This window comes from Oncorhynchus kisutch, linkage group LG23 (genome assembly GCF_002021735.2).
Source record: "Oncorhynchus kisutch isolate 150728-3 linkage group LG23, Okis_V2, whole genome shotgun sequence".
Lineage (NCBI taxonomy): Eukaryota > Metazoa > Chordata > Actinopteri > Salmoniformes > Salmonidae > Oncorhynchus > Oncorhynchus kisutch.
The window spans coordinates 24,496,066-24,512,916 of NC_034196.2; the positions used below are offsets into that span (position 1 = coordinate 24,496,066).

The 16,851-nt window shown below is 45.4% G+C and overlaps 1 protein-coding gene across 2 annotated transcripts in view; it reads right to left on the reverse strand.

Annotated features, from left to right (window-relative positions):
• LOC109868451 (voltage-dependent N-type calcium channel subunit alpha-1B) overlaps positions 1-16,851 on the reverse strand; it is a 213,980-nt gene that overhangs the window by 20,659 nt on the left and 176,470 nt on the right. For both annotated transcript variants that reach the window (XM_031802801.1, XM_020458027.2), the window contains 10 exons: positions 16,626-16,827; positions 15,644-15,808; positions 12,827-12,937; positions 9,793-9,876; positions 7,763-7,765; positions 7,447-7,563; positions 6,575-6,640; positions 1,429-1,520; positions 1,045-1,195; positions 801-928 (listed from right to left, as the gene is read on the reverse strand). In XM_031802801.1, the coding sequence (XP_031658661.1) occupies positions 801-928; positions 1,045-1,195; positions 1,429-1,520; positions 6,575-6,640; positions 7,447-7,563; positions 7,763-7,765; positions 9,793-9,876; positions 12,827-12,937; positions 15,644-15,808; positions 16,626-16,827 (1,119 nt within the window). The remainder of the gene's footprint in view (positions 1-800; positions 929-1,044; positions 1,196-1,428; positions 1,521-6,574; positions 6,641-7,446; positions 7,564-7,762; positions 7,766-9,792; positions 9,877-12,826; positions 12,938-15,643; positions 15,809-16,625; positions 16,828-16,851) is intronic.

Sequence of the window (16,851 nt, forward strand, 5' to 3'; positions counted from 1 at the left end):
TGGTCATTGAATAAAGCCCACCTGTAGATATGGTGCAGATATACACAGAGTATAGAAAACATTAACAACTCTTTCCATGACATACACTGACCAGGTGAATCCAGGGGGTGAAACTCAATATTAGGAAGGTGCTCCTAATGTTTGGTATACTCAGTATATAAATAACATGCTTGTTTATCTATAGTCATACTTGACTACAGGGTTACTGTGAGGTTATAAGTCTGTGTCCCAAATGAAACCCTATAGCCTATAAAGTCCAAGGGCACATAGTGAATAGAGTGGCATTGGGGACATTTAGGACTTCTCACCCTGCTGCATCTCAGCCTAACTTCCTATTTTTGAGCTAGTGCTGATTGTTCCAGTATTTCTCAATGGGTCTGATAAATACTTTGGAAAGCAGCTGAGATGTGTTGGGTGATTGAAATAGTTTCTTCTCCCACCACAATGACAGAATGAGAGGAGCTTCAGGGTCGTCAGGAGAGCCTAGCGGATATCGAGCAGAGTTGAGCGGAGCGGAACCATGGATTTACATCAGTCTGCCTCTGAGGCCCTAGTTGGCACTCCAGGCGCCGGCTTAACGTCACTCAGCCCCACTAAAACGGGATCCCTCCCTGCCCGTCAATCGTTGTCAAACGTCACAGAGTCATCCCACTGGAAATTAGAACCATCTTTGATTTGTCACCGACTATTTGCTATACACTTCACTATGACACTTAATGTCCCTCCCTTCACCTAAAACTGACGCTGTCTTGACTCAGGGGAAAAAAATTATCACCTGGAGGAGGATTAAAGACACCTACCAGGCAGCAGGGTCGTACTCGGCCCAAACACGGACGAATTCGTCCAGGTGGTGAGGCCCCAGGATAGAGGCGTCTCTGGTCAGGTACTCAAAGTTGTCCATGATGACCGCCACAAACAGATTGAGCATCTGGAGGAAGGGACAGGGAGGTGGAGAGGTGAATGGTCCTTTCTTGCTGATCATTGGTCAATCATTGGACATTGGTCATCCTAATTGGTCATTCATTTGTGATGGCCCATACTGACCAGGAAGGAGCAGAGGAAGATGAAGGAGACAAAGTAGAAATAAGCAAAGTCACTGCCGCACTCCTTCCCTCCGGACCCTGACAGCTTATCACACGGACGGTTACTCAGACACGACAGCATGATCTCATGCCACGCCTCACCTGTTGCACTCCTGCAAAGGGACACACACACACACACACACACATTGTAGATACACACATATACACAAACAAACACATGCAATATAAGCACTGTATATCCATCATTGGACACTGTATATCTACCACAAACACCACCATGAGCATAAGGAAATACATGGTTATTGTATTACATTATACTGCAATAGCAATAATAGAAAGATATGTGAAAAAAGGCCTAAAATGGAGAATGTGGAGACATGGTCACCTGAACAGAAGCATCAGAGCCTGGAAGAAGGTCTGGAAGTTGTTGTGGTGATTGATGGCTGATTCCTCATTCAGCTCAATGTTTCCAAACACCTGTAGGAATCAGAAATGGCCAGCATGGCAGTTAGAGGGATTCCCTGTATGTTATCTATAGGTATGTCCTATACAGGGAACTATACAGGGAACCCCATTCCCTGTATAGTACACTACTTTTGACCAGAGTCCTATGGGTTCTGGTCAAAAGTAGTGCACTATGTAGGGAATAGGGTGTCATTTGAGACACACCCGTGCGAGTTAGAAATAGGGAAGTGATTTGTATAAGAAAGTGATCCCAGGAGCTAGTGCTGATTGTATCAGCCTTTGCAGGATTTGATACGATGCAATGTAATGCTATCTCCAAAAAATACATTAGCCACGATGTCACGGAGTTAAAGCAGTTATGCATGGAAGAGTGAGACAATATTCCTCCACAGCAATGTGAGCAACTACACACAGCAATGTGAGCAACTACAGGAAGCATTTGGTTGCAGTCTTTGCAGCTAAAGGTGGCACAACCAATTATTGAGTGTAAGGGGGCAATTACTTTTTCACACAGATGCTTTGGGTGTTGCGTAACTTTGTTTATAAAATAAATGTATTCATTATCAACATTTTGTATTATTTGTTCACTCAGGTTCCCTTTATCTAATATTTGGTTTTGGTTGAAGATCTATTAACGTTAAGAGTAAAAAATATGCAAAAATAGAGAAAATCAGAAAGGGGGCAAATACTTGTACAGTACCAGTCAAAAGTTTGGACACACCTACTCATTCATAATCTGAAACACAATCAAAACAAACAGCAAATGCATACAACAAAAAGTCACAAGCTTGATGTAGTATTGTGTGCTATGAAAATGGGACCAAATACTTAACATTTTACTACTTTAATACACATACAGTTGAAGCCGGAAGTTTACATACACCTTAGCCAAATACATTTAAACTCAGTTTTTCACAATCCCTGACATTTAATCCTAGTAAAAATTCCCTATTTTAGGTCAGTCAGGATTACACTTTATTTTAAGAATGTGAAATGTCAGAATAATAGTAGAGAGAAAGATTTATTCCAGCTTTTATTTCTTTCATCACATTCAGAAGTTTACATACACTCAATTAGTATTTGGTATCATTGCCTTAAAATTGTTGGACTTCGGGTAGCCTTCCACTGTCACGTTCTGACCCTAGTTCTTGTGTTATTTGTTTGTTTTAGTTGGTCAGGACGTGAGTTGGGTGGGTATTCTATGTTTTGTGTTTCTAGGTTGGGTTTCTTGTTTGGCCTGATATGGTTCTCAATCAGAGGCAGGTGTTAGTCATTGTCTCTGATTGGGAACCATATTTAGGTAGCCTGTTTTCTGTTGGGGTTTGTGGGTGGTTATTTTCATTCTTTGTGTGTCTGCACCAGATAGAACTGTTTCGGTTGTCACTTTGTTCTTTTGTGTTTTTTAAGTGTTTAGTTTTCCATTAAAAAGAAGAACACTAACCACGCTGCGCTTTGGTACTCTCTATCTCCAGACGACAACCGTTACAGAACCACCAACCAAAAAAGGACCAAGCAGCGTGGTAACAGGCAGCGGCAGCAGCAGCAGCGCAAGGAGGAGGAAAGGACATGGGAGGACGAGTTGGAAGGCAAAGGACCCTGGGCAGAGCCAGGGGAATATCGCCGCCCCAAAGCAGAGCTTGAGGCAGCAAAAGCAGAGAGGCGGCATTATGAGGAGCTAGCACGGCAGAGCGGCTGGAAGCCCGAGAGGCAGCCCCAAAAATGTATTGGGGGGTAGCACATGGGGGTGGTGGCGAGTTCAGGTAGGAGATAAGGAGCCGAGGATGGAATCAGAGCAGTCGGCGAAGTTGAGGTGTGAGTCCGAGAATGTTGAGGAGTTATTGGACAAATTGGAGGAGAGTGAATGGAGGAGAGATTATGAGACATTCGACGAGTTGTTGATAAAATTGGAGGAGAGTGAAGAGAGAGCGCTGTTGGTTTGGCATATTATGCATGGCATTCACCCTGAGCAGCGTGTTAGCTGTCTGATGCCACGTGTCAGATCCTAGTACTCATCCCGAAACGTGTTAAAGTTCCGGAACAATTGATGCCAGCTATACACACCAGGTCTCCAGAGTACCTTCACAACCCGGGGTGTTCTGTTCCTTCTCCCCGCACTCGCCCTGAGATGCGTGTCTCCAGCCTGGTATCACCAGTGCCGGCACCACGCACCAGGACACCAGTGCACCTCCAGGGTCCAGTATTCCCTGTTCCTGCTCCACGCACTTGCCCTGAGGTGCGTGTCCCCAGCCCGGTACCACCAGTGCCGGCACCACGCACCAGGCCTACAGTACGCCTCGTCTGTCCAGAGCCGCCAGAGTCTCCCGTCTGTCCTGAGCCGCCAGAGTCTCCCGTCTGTCCTGAGCCACCAGAGTCTCCCGTCTGTCCTGAGCCGCCAGAGTGTCCCGTCTGTCCTGAGCCGCCAGAGCCGCCAGTCTGTCCTGAGCCGCCAGAGTCTCCCGTCTGTCCTGAGCCACCAGAGCCGCCAGTCTGTCCTGAGCCGCCAGAGCCGCCAGTCTGTCCTGAGCCGCCAGAGTCACCAGTCTGTCCCGAGCCGCTAGAGCCGCCAGACTGTAATGAGCCGCCAGTCTGTCCTGAGCCGCCAGAGTTGCCAGTCTGTCCTGAGCCGCCAGAGTCGCCAGTCTGTAATGAGCCGCCAGTCTGTCCTGAGCCGCTAAAGCCGCCAGTCTGTCCTGAGCCGCCAGTCAGCCAGGAGCCGCCAGTCAGCCAGGAGCCTCCAGAGCCGCCAGTCAGCCAGGAGCTTCCAGAGCCGCCAGCCAGCCAGGAGCTTCCAGAGCCGCCAGCCAGCCAGGAGCTTCCAGAGTCGCCAGCCAGCCAGGAGCTGCCAGAGCCGCCCGCCAGCCAGCCAGGAGCTTCCAGAGCCGCCAGTCAGCCAGGAGCTGCCAGAGCCGTCAGTCAGCCAGGACATGCCAGAGCAGTCAGTCAGCCAGGAGCTGCTGGATGCCGGAATTGCTTTTCAGTCCGGAGCGGTCCTTCAGTCCGGAGCGGTCCTTCAGTCCGGAGCTGCCCCTCATTCCGGAGCTGCCCCTCAGTTCGGAGCTGCCCCTCAGTCCGGAGCTGCCCCTCAGTCCGGAGCTGCCCCTCAGTCTGGAGGAGTTTGTTCAGTCCAGAGGCGTCCTTCAGTCCAGAAGCGTCCTTCAGTCCAGAAGCGTCCTTCAGTCCAGAGGTGTCCCTCAGTCCTGTGGGCCCATTTATTAGGGTTCCCAGGCCAGGGTCGGCGGCAAGGGTCGCCGTTCTTAGAAGGCCACAGAAGCTGTCTAAGACTATGGTGGAGTGGGGTTCACGTCCAGCGCCAGAGCCGCCACCGCGGACAGATGCCCACCCAGACCCTCCCCTATAGGTTCAGGTGTTGCGGCCTCCTTGCTAGCACACGCTTTTTCAGTTCTGCCCACACATTTTCTATGGGATTGAGGTCAGGGCTTTGTGATGGCCACTCCAATACCTTGACTTTGTTGTCCTTAAACCATTTTGCCACAACTTTGGAAGTATGTTTGGGGTCATTGTCCATTTGGAAGACCCATTTGCGCCCAAGCTTTAACTTCCTGACTGACGTCTTGAGATGTTGCTTCAATATATCCACATCATTTTCCTCCTCATGATGCCATCTATTTTGTAAAGTGCACCAGTCCCTCCTGCAGTCCCTCCTACCAAAATACGTTAATCTCTAGGAGACAGATCTCCTTCCTGAGCGGTATAACGGTTGTGTGGTCCCATGGTGTTTATTCTTGCATACTATTGTTTGTACAGATGAGCGTGGTACCTTCAGGCATTCGGAAATTGCTCCCAAGAATGAACCAGTCTATAATTCTTTTTCTGAGGTCTTGGCTGATTTATTTTGATTTTCCCATGATGTCAAGCAAAGAAGCACTGAGTTTGAAGGTAGGCCTTGAAATGCATCCACAGGTACACCTCCAATTGACTCAAATTATGTCAATTAGCCTATCAGAAGCTTCTAAATCCCTGATGTTCTGGAATTTTCCAAGCTGTTTAAAGGCACAGTCAACTTAGTGTATGTAACCTTCTGACCCACTGGAATTGTGATAGTGAATTAGATGTGAAATAATCTGTCTGTAAACAATTCTTGGAAAAATTACTTTTGTCATGCACAAAGTAGATGTCCTATCCGACTTGCCAAAACTATAGTTTGTTATTAACAAGAAATTTGTGGAGTGGTTGAAAAACGAGTTTTAATGACTCCAACCTAAGTGTATGTAAACTTCCGACTTCAACTGTAAGTAAATTTGTCCCAATACTTTTGGTCCCTAAAATGGGGGACTTTAAACAAAATGTACTGTAATTTCTAAACGGTTCACCCGATATGGATGAAAATACCCTCGAATTAAAGCTGACAGTCTGCTCCACGTCCAAACTGCTGGAGTACAGAGCTAAAAACAAAAATAGTTCACTGTCCTAATACTTTTGGAGTTCACTGTAGCTATCTAGAAATCTTTATAATCTAATAACAATAGAATTGAAGGACATGGTGAGACCCTGTATTCTGCCCAAGTTCACACGTATAGGGTACATCCAAATGGCACACAAATGTTGATATTCCCTATATAGTGCACTACTTTTGAAAAAGGGCACTATATGGGGATAGCGTGCCATTTGGGACACACAGATAGTCCTGATGATAACAAAGAGCCAGATAAGCTTATTTTGGCTCCCTGTTTAATTGGGATATGAAGTTTGTCACTCATGGTGGGGTGTCCTGATCCACCCCTCCCTCTGGGTGCCCTTTTGTCATTATACAGCATCTCATTATACAGCATCGATGATTAAATGACGGCTCTTTTACGAGAAGACACAATTACCATTGATTTATAATGCAATGCTAATCTAGTGGATGGCAAGCACCTCCATTGTGCATACAATTGATCAGATTTGCTGCCACATAGGCTTCCTTTTAAATGAGCAATCGACTTTAAAGATTGGAACCATCTGTTTAACCATCTCCCATAGAGGATAAGCTGTTGACATTATCTTTATGATATATAACATAGTATAGCATAGTTATTGTCACTGGACGTGTGTGTGGTATGACTCACCTGCATGCCGATGATGGCGTAGATGAAGAAGAGCATAGCGATGAGGAGGCAGACGTAAGGTAGGGCCTGGAAATAGAAAATATACACACGCACCGAGAAGTTAACAGCACAGTAAGGTTTAATAGTCTTATTTATGGAGCAGAGCAGCCAACGTGACCCGCGGGGTTGATTTCCTTAATCACATATATCCCAGACAAGGGAAGGGTACACATTAATCAGAAATAATGAGCTACCTTTTAACATTCTGCAGCAACTATCCATTTTCATTGGGGCTTAAAAGCTCTCACCACCCCACATTTAACCTGCTATCAAATTAACTATTCTTGGCAATGTCCTTGTTCTCTCTACGACGAAAGCTCCACAGAACAAACCACTTCTCTAAGACTCCAAATAAACATCAATATCACTTCAAATGCCATTAAAGGGATACTTTGGGATTTTGGCTTGCGTTAGCACAATGGCTGGAAGCCTATGGGTGCTAGCAGATACCTGTAGACTTCCAGTCATTGTGCTAATGCTAGTTAGCATTGGCTCCCGAAACTACCTCTAACTTCCTTCATACTGGACACAGACACATGTAATGGTATCTACGAGTTCATCTGATGAAGTAGATATAGGGCCTCATTGCCAAAATCTCTAAGTATCCCTTTAAGTATACAAAATGAAAGATGTCCTCATTTTATTTCCTTATCTCCCCTTACAGTTCAATCTATATGCTTACAGTTATTACAAAATAATGAATCAGCCTACATTCATTAAATTCACTACTGATCAGATGAATACCATGTAACTCTCAAATCAAGAGTCCATGTTGAGTAGGCAGGGGTCAAACCTCAGGGTCAAGGGTTAGAGGTGAGGGGTCAGTGAATCACCTTGAAGGACTGGACAAAGGTCCATAGCAGGATGCGAATGGTGTAGCCCTGCCTCAGCAGCTTGATGAGCCTGGCCGCCCTGAACAGCCTCAAGAAACTCAGATTGATCAGCTTGTCCTGCAGGAGGAGACACACTGGAATTCAAACAACTGTTCTTGGATCAGATTTGGGTTACACTCAGAATGGTTTAGGTTAACAAGTGGGCTCAGTGAAGCAGTCGTACCATTTCAGTGGAGAGTATCTACCTATCCATTTATGTATGATTTAGACTGGCCGCCAAGGGAATGGTCAAAAGCAACGGGAACAAGACACTTACCGTCTAGAGAGGGTCCATAGTGTCACAGAGGGAGCATAGGCACCAGCAAAGAAATAACAGAAGATGGAAACACAGTGAGAGAAAGATAGAAAACCAGAGAGAGAGAGAAGAAAAAGACTGTCACGGGGAGAGAAATCCCACACAAAGGGAAATTTCGTCCACAAAGACATTAAATAGTAAACGGACTACTCCAACCGTGGACTACTCCAGTGGTACTGTGCTGCAATCTGCACAGAGGCTTTTCCTGATCCCCCTTTCAAACTCCGCCTCCCACTCCGGTCTGTCCCCCAGCTCCATACTAATCTATCCAAAAGGAGAGAGAGCTCTCAGCCATCCCCAGCAGCTCTCTAAAGCAGAAGGATATGCTGGTGGCTTCTTCTGATTACCTCACCAACAGTAATGTAACTTGGTTAAACCTCATGAAAACATCCTCATTCAAGGAGTAAATGTAGTATGAGTGAAGACATACAGGCACGACTGCATATAGGAGAATCGCTATGTGCCGATGCAATTGCCATATAAAGTCAGCAAAAAAAGAAACGTCCCTTTTTCAGGACCCTGTCTTTCAAAGATACTTAGTAAAAATCCAAATAACTTCACAGATCTTCATTGTAAAGGGTTTAAACACTGTTTTCCATGCATGGTCAATGAACCATAAACAATTAATGAACATGCACCTGTGGAACGGTCGTTAAGACACTAACAGCTTACAGACGGTAGGCAATTAAGTTCACAGTTATGAAAACTTAGGAAACTAAAGAGGCCTTTCTACTGACTCTGAAAAACACCAAAAGAAAGATGCCCAGGGTCCCTGCTCATCTGCGTGAACGTGCCTTTGGCATGCTGCTTGGAGGCATGAGGACTGCTAATGTTGTCAGGGCAATAAATTGCAATGTCCGTACTGTGAGACGCCTAAGACAGCGCTACAGGGAGAGAGGATGGATAGCTGATTGTCCTCGCAGTGGCAGACCAAGTGTAACACCTGCACAGGATCGGTACATCCGAACATCACACCTGTGAGTCAGGTACAGGATGGCAACAACAACTGCCCGAGTTACACCAGGAACCACCACAATCCCTCCATCAGTGCTCAGACTGTCCGCAATAGGCTGAGAGGCTGGACTGAGGGCTTGTAGACCTGTTGTAAGACAGGTCCTCACCAGACATCACCGGCAACAACGTCGCCTATGGGCACAAACCCACCATCACTGACCAGACAGGACTGGAAAAAAGTGCTCTTCACTGACGAGTCGCGGTTTTGTCTCACCAGGGGTGATGGTCATATTCACGTTTATCGTCGAAGGAATAAGCGTTACACCGAGACATGTACTCTGGAGAGGGATCGATTTGGAGGTGGAGGGTCCATCATGGTCTGGGTTGGTGTGTCACAGCATCATCGAACTGAGCTTGTTGTCATTGCAGGCAATCTCAACGCTGTGCGTTACAGGGAAGACATCCTCCTCCCTCATGTGGTACCCTTCCTGCAGGCTCATCCTGACATGACCCTTCAGCATGATAATGCCACCAGCCATACTGCTCGTTCTGTGCATGGTTTCCTGCAAGACAGGAATGTCAGTGTTCTGCCATGGCCAGCGAAGAGCCCGGATCTCAATCCCATTGAGCAAGTCTGGGACCTGTTGGATTAGAGGGTGAGGGCTAGGGCCATTCCCCCCAGGTGCCTTAGTGGAAGAGTGGGGTAACATCTCAGAGCAAGAACTGGCAAATCTGGTGCAGTCCATGAGGAGGAGATGCATTGCAGTACTTAATGCAGCTGGTGGCCACAACAAATACTGACTGTTACTTTTGATTTTGACCCCCCCTTTGTTCAGTTTCTGTTAGTCACATGTCTGTGGAACTTGTTCAGTTTATGTCTCAGTTGTTGAATCTTGTTATGTTCATACACATATTTACACATGTTAAGTTTGTTGAAAATAAATGCAGTTGACAGTGAGAGGACATTTCTTTTTTTCTGAGTTTATATTTGCCATAAAATAAGTTGTATGGGCACACTGTAATGAAGCAGCACTTACCTTAATCTCTGTGACCAAGATGTCAGTGATACTCCCCAATACTGTCACAAAGTCAAACACGTTCCAAGCTGCCTTCAAGTAATTCTGCAACAGAGAAAGAGAGAGGAAGAAAAAGAGAGAAATAGAGGGAGAGCGGGTGAGAGAGGGGGAGGGAGAGGGATAGAGGTTTTATTGTGATTGGTACCAAACCCTTGCTCTTTAAATGCTTTCCTCAGGCCACACTCTACAGAGCATGTCTTCTAAGCTCCTCAAATGAGGCAGCTTTTAATGAGTTGCTTTGAGTTTCATTAAAAGGCCATCCAATATATAGCCTACAGAGTGTCACTCACTCCCAGACACACACACACAGAGATTCTAAACAGCGGCATAGACCTAAGACAGACAGGTGAATCTGTCAGGTGGCATGGCAGTGAGCATACGCTCCTCCTGGGGAGCATGGCAATTTGAAACTACATAGGCGCCCAGAGAGAGAGGGAGCAAGAGAGAGCGAGTGCGAGAGAGCGAGAGGCCCATCCATCTGGGCTAAGTGCTGAACAGGTGGAGGTAATTGGCGTGTGAAAAAAGCCATTTGACAAATGAGCCTAGGGATGAACTGTGAATGAATCTGGAGATGAAGGGCCGCGCAGAGGGGCCAGGTGGCCCGGCGCTGCCTGGGAGATGTATTCCTCCATCCTTCAATCCCACTGCTTTACCCTCCCACCCTCATCCCCTCAACTTAAGCTGTTGTATCATCCCCAACACACACCTCGCCTCCCCGGTGGCTCTTGCTGAAGGCTTGTCAGCATACCCTCATCCAAACTACCCCTGGCCATACATTAACCTTCCAATGTTTTCACAAAGGCTCTTTATCAGTCTCTGTCCTGATATCCCACTTTCTCTATCTCTGCCTCAGTTTCTCTGTCTCTCTTCCCCACCCTGGTACACAGTCATCTACAGTTGAAGTCTGAAGTTTACATACACATTAGCCAAATACATTTAAACTCCGTTTTTAGCAATTTCTGACATTTAATCCTAGCAAAAAATTTATTGGCACAAGCTATATTCACAAAAAAACACTCCAACTGCAAACATCTCATTTTCACATGTGAAAAGATGGTGTTAACATTTTGCAGTAGCAATGTTCCACTGAGGGAATTAAGGCGACCACATCTAAAAAGCCCAAATGCGAGACGGGAACGATTTTGCGGGACATTCGTGGAAGAGTAGACAGAATAAATGGGGCAGGTTAATGGTTAATGTTCAAATGGAGACAGTTCTGCTGTATGATGGTCACTGCCTTTTAAAGGGGAAATCCTTAGTTGCTACATAGATTTATGGACTTATAAATGAAGCATACGAATCCATATACAGTTGAAGTCAGAAGTTTACGTACACCTTAGCCAAATACATTTAAAATCAGTTTTTCACAATTCTTGACATTTAATGCTTGTAAATGCCATGTCTTAGGTCAGTTAGGATCACCACTTTATTTGAAGAGTGTGAAAAGTCAGAATAATAATTGATAGAATGATTTATTTAAACTTTTATTTCTTTCATCACATTCCCTTATGGGTCAGAAGTTAACATACACTCAATTAGTATTTGGTAGCATTGGCATTAAATTGTTTAACTTGGGTCAAACAATTCGGGTAGCCTTCCTCAAGCTTCCCACAATAAGTTGGGAGTATTTTGGCCCATTCCTCCTGACAGAGCTGGTGTAACTGAGTCAGGTTAGTAGGCCTCCTTGCTCGCATATGCTTTTTCAGTTCCTCTCACAAATGTTCTATAGGATTGAGATCAGGGCTTTGTGATGGCCACTCCAATACCTTGACTTTGTTGTCCTTAAGCCATTTTGCCACAACATTAGAACTTCCTGACTGACATCTTGAGATGTTGCTTCAATATGTCCACATCATTTTCCTCCTTCAAGATGCCATCTATTTTGTGAAGTGCACCAGTCCCTCCTGCAGCAAAGCACCCCCACAACATGAGGCTTCCACCCCCGTGCTAGACGGTTTCGTTGGTTTTCTTCGACTTGCAAGCCTCCCCCTTTTTCCTCCAAACATAACGATGGTCATTATGGCCAAACAGATCTATTTTTGTTTCATCAGACCAGAGGACATTTCTCCAAAAGGTACGGTCTTTGTCCCATGTGCAGTTGCAAACCGTAGTCTGGCTTTTTATGGGGGTTTTCGAGCCGTGGCTTCATCCTTGCTGAGCGGCCTTTCAGGTTGTCGATATAGGACTCGTTTTACTGTGGATATAGATACCTTTGTGCCCGTTTCCTCCAGCATCTTCACAAGGTCCTTTGCTGTTGTTCTGGGATTGATTTGCACTTTTCGCACCAACGCACATTCATCTCTAGGAGACAGAACGCGTCTCCTTCCTGAGCGGTATGACGGCTGCGTCATCCCATGGTGTTTATACTTGCGTACTATTGTTTGTACAGATGAACGTGGTACCTCCAGGTGTTTGGAAATTGCTCCCAAGGATGAACCAGACTTGTGGAGGTCTACACATTTTTTCTGAGGTATTGGCTGATTTGTTTTGATTTTCCCATGATGTCAAGCAAAGAGGCACTGAGTTTGAAGATAGACCTTGAAATAATCCACAGGTACACCTCCAATTGACTCAGATTATGTCAATTAGCCTATCAGAAGCTTCTGAAGCCATGACATCATTTTCTGGAATTTCCCAAGCTGTTTAAAGGCACAGTCAACTTACTGTTTGTAAACTTCTGACCCACTGGAATTGTGATACAGTGAATTAGAAGTGAAATAATCTGTCTGTAAACAATTGTTGGAAAAGGTACTTGTGTCATGCATACAGTAGATTTCCTAACCGACTTGCCAAAACTATAGTTTGTTAACAAGAAATTTGTGGAGTGGTTGAAAAACAAGTTTTAATGACTCCAACCTAAGTGTATGTAAACTTCTGACTTCAACTATATTTTCCCCAAAAAGACAACTCGAGTTAATCCAAAATTAGTCTATAGTCTATTTTCCTAAATGCTTAGATAGATAGTGACCATGTGCTGTAATGTATGGAGACTCACCAGTGGTCCGAAAGCGATGATCTTGAGGATGCACTCTAGTGTGAAGAGAGCTGTGAACACAATGTTCAGGTGCTTCAGCATGGCCTCATACAGCTCCGGAGCACCGTGAAACTGAAGGCAGAGGTCAGAAGTCAGGCAAAGGTTGGGAAGATGTCAGAGGTCAACATTCATTCCCACAGAACTTGAGGAAATGATAAATCGGCATGTCCATTTCCAATGTCAGACTGACAGACCATTGTAATACTTGTTAAAGTTATCCTTCCCCTCTTTTTTCGTCCATCCGTCCGTGTGTGTGTGTGTAAAACACCCCGTCCCTAATTAATTGACCTGTAATTAACGAACACATTTAGTATCTCCAGGCCTCCACGCATACCAGCTGCATACCAGCTGCATACCAGCTGCATACAAGCCACTGATGTGCGCCTTTGGAACATCTACATTTTAAAACGTATAATAAATCAATTGAACATACACCACGATAAATCCATTATTTATTTTAATCAGGTCTAAAGAAACATTATATGAAGAAAATGTATTTCAGAAGAACAGAATATGAGTTGGCCTACTGTACGTTATCTGGCTGTTATGTGACAAGATATGCTTATAAGTCCTGTGCCATTATTTTATATTCCGTGATTTTATAGTAAGAAGAATATCATTGAACTTAAACTTGAAACTTGAAGTTGTGCGCAAAAGCCCATTATGAAATGGGTAGGAACAGGGCCAGGGGAAAAGGCATGTCATCTGTATGCACTTGAATAGGGAATGGAGCACTTTCCCCTTCAATCAATGAACCAACATCATCGCCTAGGGCTCTCACCCAGACTCATGGATAGAACGTTTGGAGTATAACATAAGGTAACCAGTCCATCCAGTATGCATAATAATACAGTCTACACTCAAAGGCTATTACTCAAATGTGTTTCATTTTGGGGTATAGTCTAGACCAATTATGCACCAGACATCTTAAATCAGTTTTGTGTTGTGTTTTCTGCCATGGGGAATATGTGATAGGCTATGTATAGTATAACGGCACAATCATCATTTTCATTCAGATTTTTTCATCATAAGCCTATGCATAAGCTCTTATATGTGTACGGGTGTTTTGAATGAATCATCACCTTAGAAACCGTTGTCCATTTCGTTGTGTTAGGCTTTGAAACAACATCCACAACAACCATGTTTTACACTCAGTCGCAACCTGCTGTTGAACTTCTTTCTCCAAATTGATCATCACAGTGAGGTTTTAAAAGCACTACACCGTTTTGATGAAAAGTGTTTGTGATTTTCCATTGCATTTCCATTGACATCAGAATGGTTAGAGAGACAACAGAGCCCTGACTACCAGGCCATTAGGACCTGATGGAGAAACGACAGAGCCCTGACTACCAGGCCATTAGGACCTGATGGAGAAACGATAGAGCCCTGACTACCAGGCCATTAGGACCTGATGGAGAAACGATAGAGCCCTGACTACCAGGCCATTAAGACCTGATGGAGAAACGATAGAGCCCTGACTACCAGGCCATTAGGACCTGATGGAGAAACGACAGAGCCCTGACTACCAGGCCATTAGGACCTGATGGAGAAACGACAGAGCCCTGACTACCAGGCCATTAGGACCTGATGGAGAAACGATAGAGCCCTGACTAGCAGGCCATTAGGACCTGATGGAGAAACGATAGAGCCCTGACTACCAGACCATTAGGACCTGATGGAGAAACGATAGAGCCCTGACTACCAGGCCATTAGGACCTGATGGAGAAACGATAGAGCCCTGACTAGCAGGCCATTAGGACCTAATGGAGAAACGACAGAGCCCTGACTTCCAGGCCATTAGGACCTGATGGAGAAACGATAGAGCCCTGACTACCAGACCATTAGAACCTGATGGAGAAACGATAGAGCCCTGACTACCAGGCCATTAGGACCTGATGGAGAAACAACAGAGCCCTGAAGCCATTAGGACCTGATGGAGAAACGATAGAGCCCTGACTACCAGGCCATTAGGACCTGATGGAGAAACGATAGAGCCCTGACTTCCAGGCCATTAGGACCTGATGGAGAAACAACAGAGCCCTGAGGCCATTAGGACCTGATGGAGAAACGACAGAGCCCTGACTACCAGGCCATTAGGACCTGATAGAGAGATGATAGAGCCCTGACTATCAGGCCATTAGGCCCTGATGGCCTGGTAGTCTGTGGATTTTTACTGTGGTCATGACTCATGGCTGCCAGTATGGTGGTAATACGGACACCGCAATAGCCCTATCCCTCAGTCTGACAGACCTGTAAAGGTCAATACCTGGAGATAAGCCAAATGGATCAACCATGTGGTTAAGGTCAAAGCAACAGAGAGGCTGCTTATACATCAACAACGGATACGTTCAATGTATCCATCCAAATTATACTGATTACCTGTGCCAAAACCCTGTCCCAATGTTATCCCACTCAAGGTAGAAATTCCCCTTATAACAGATCTAGGATCAGATTTCCCAACCCCCAAATCATTAATTGGAGTTATGACAAATGCTCTGACCCTGCGTCAGTGATCAAGGGCAACTTGCAATACTTATATCCAGTTATAGGTTGCGTTGCAGGCTGCCTTCATAGCAGACGATAAAATTGCATCAACCAATGGTTGTGTGCCACATTATTGACTGTGCAGAGGGGCATCCAATTGCAATATCATTTGATGTGTACAGTTATCCAGGCATTCTGAGATCTGGCATGCGTCTATAATGTATACAGCCTGGAACGGGACCATTGTTTCTACAATGGACACATTGCCGATGGTGTGTGGGAAGCATCACTGACCTTCATCATCAGCACCACAGTGTTGAGTGCGATCATGGTCATGATGGAGTACTCAAAGGGCGGCGACACCACAAACTGCCACATCTTATACTGGAACGACTGCTTGTCTGCTGGCATGTAGCGCGTCAGAGGCTTGGCGTTGATGGCAAAGTCGATACAAGCTCTCTGTGTTGGAGGAGGGGGAGGTAGGGAGGGAGGGAAGGGAGAGAAAGAGGGATGAGGTGAGAGTTTGTGAAACTCACTCACTCATCCCCCTAATCATATCTGATATTGTTCAAACACTGATTATAAACATAAAAAAGGACCAATGTACAATCAAATGAAAAATATCAAAGGCTGAACTAACGTCTGATAAGTGCTGGCATGCAACTAACAGTTTCCAGGAGTGTTTAATATTCCCTACATAGTGCACTGCTTTTGAGCCCATAGGGCTCTGGTCGAAAGTAGCGCGCCATAAAAGGGAATAGGGTGCCATTTGGGACATACTGTAGAGTGAACCTCAGTGATGTAGGAAATTAAGATACAGCTGGATGGACTACACTGGGCTGGTTGCTTCTCCTGAGGGTTGCTGTTCTTTTGTGTTGATGCCTTCTGAGGGAAACAACAGGCTAGCAAGGATATCAACTGAAATATATGAAAAGTGTTGAGAGATCCAACACTGGGACAGTTTCAACAGAGGAGAGGCAGAAATGACTTGGCCTTGTATTAATAATTGTTGGTGCACGTGAGTTACCTTCTACTGGGTGCCAGACAACTAGGTGAGAGTGTGTCTGTTCTCTGTGTATGTGTGTATTTGTCTCTCTGCTTGTGTATGTGTGAGGGTGTGTTTGTGTGCGTGTGTATCTCTCTATCTCTGTGGTCCAGCGTGTGTTCAGACAGCATACTGTACCTCGTTCTTCTCCAGTCTACAATCTGACATGGCCTCGTCTCCCGGCTCTTGGAAGGTTTGTGTGTGTGTGTGTGTTTGTGTGTGTTTGTGTACCTCGTTCTTCTCCAGACTACACTCTGACATGGCCTTGTCTCCCTGCTCCTGGAAGGTGATGATGATCAAAGCCACAAAGATGTTGACAAAGAAGAAGGGAAAGACCACAAAGTAGACCACATAGAAGATAGAGGTCTCCATACGGAAGCCTGGGCTGGGACCCTCATCCTCATAGGTGGCATCCACAGAATGCTTTAGGACCCTGGAGAAAACAGGTAAACACAGA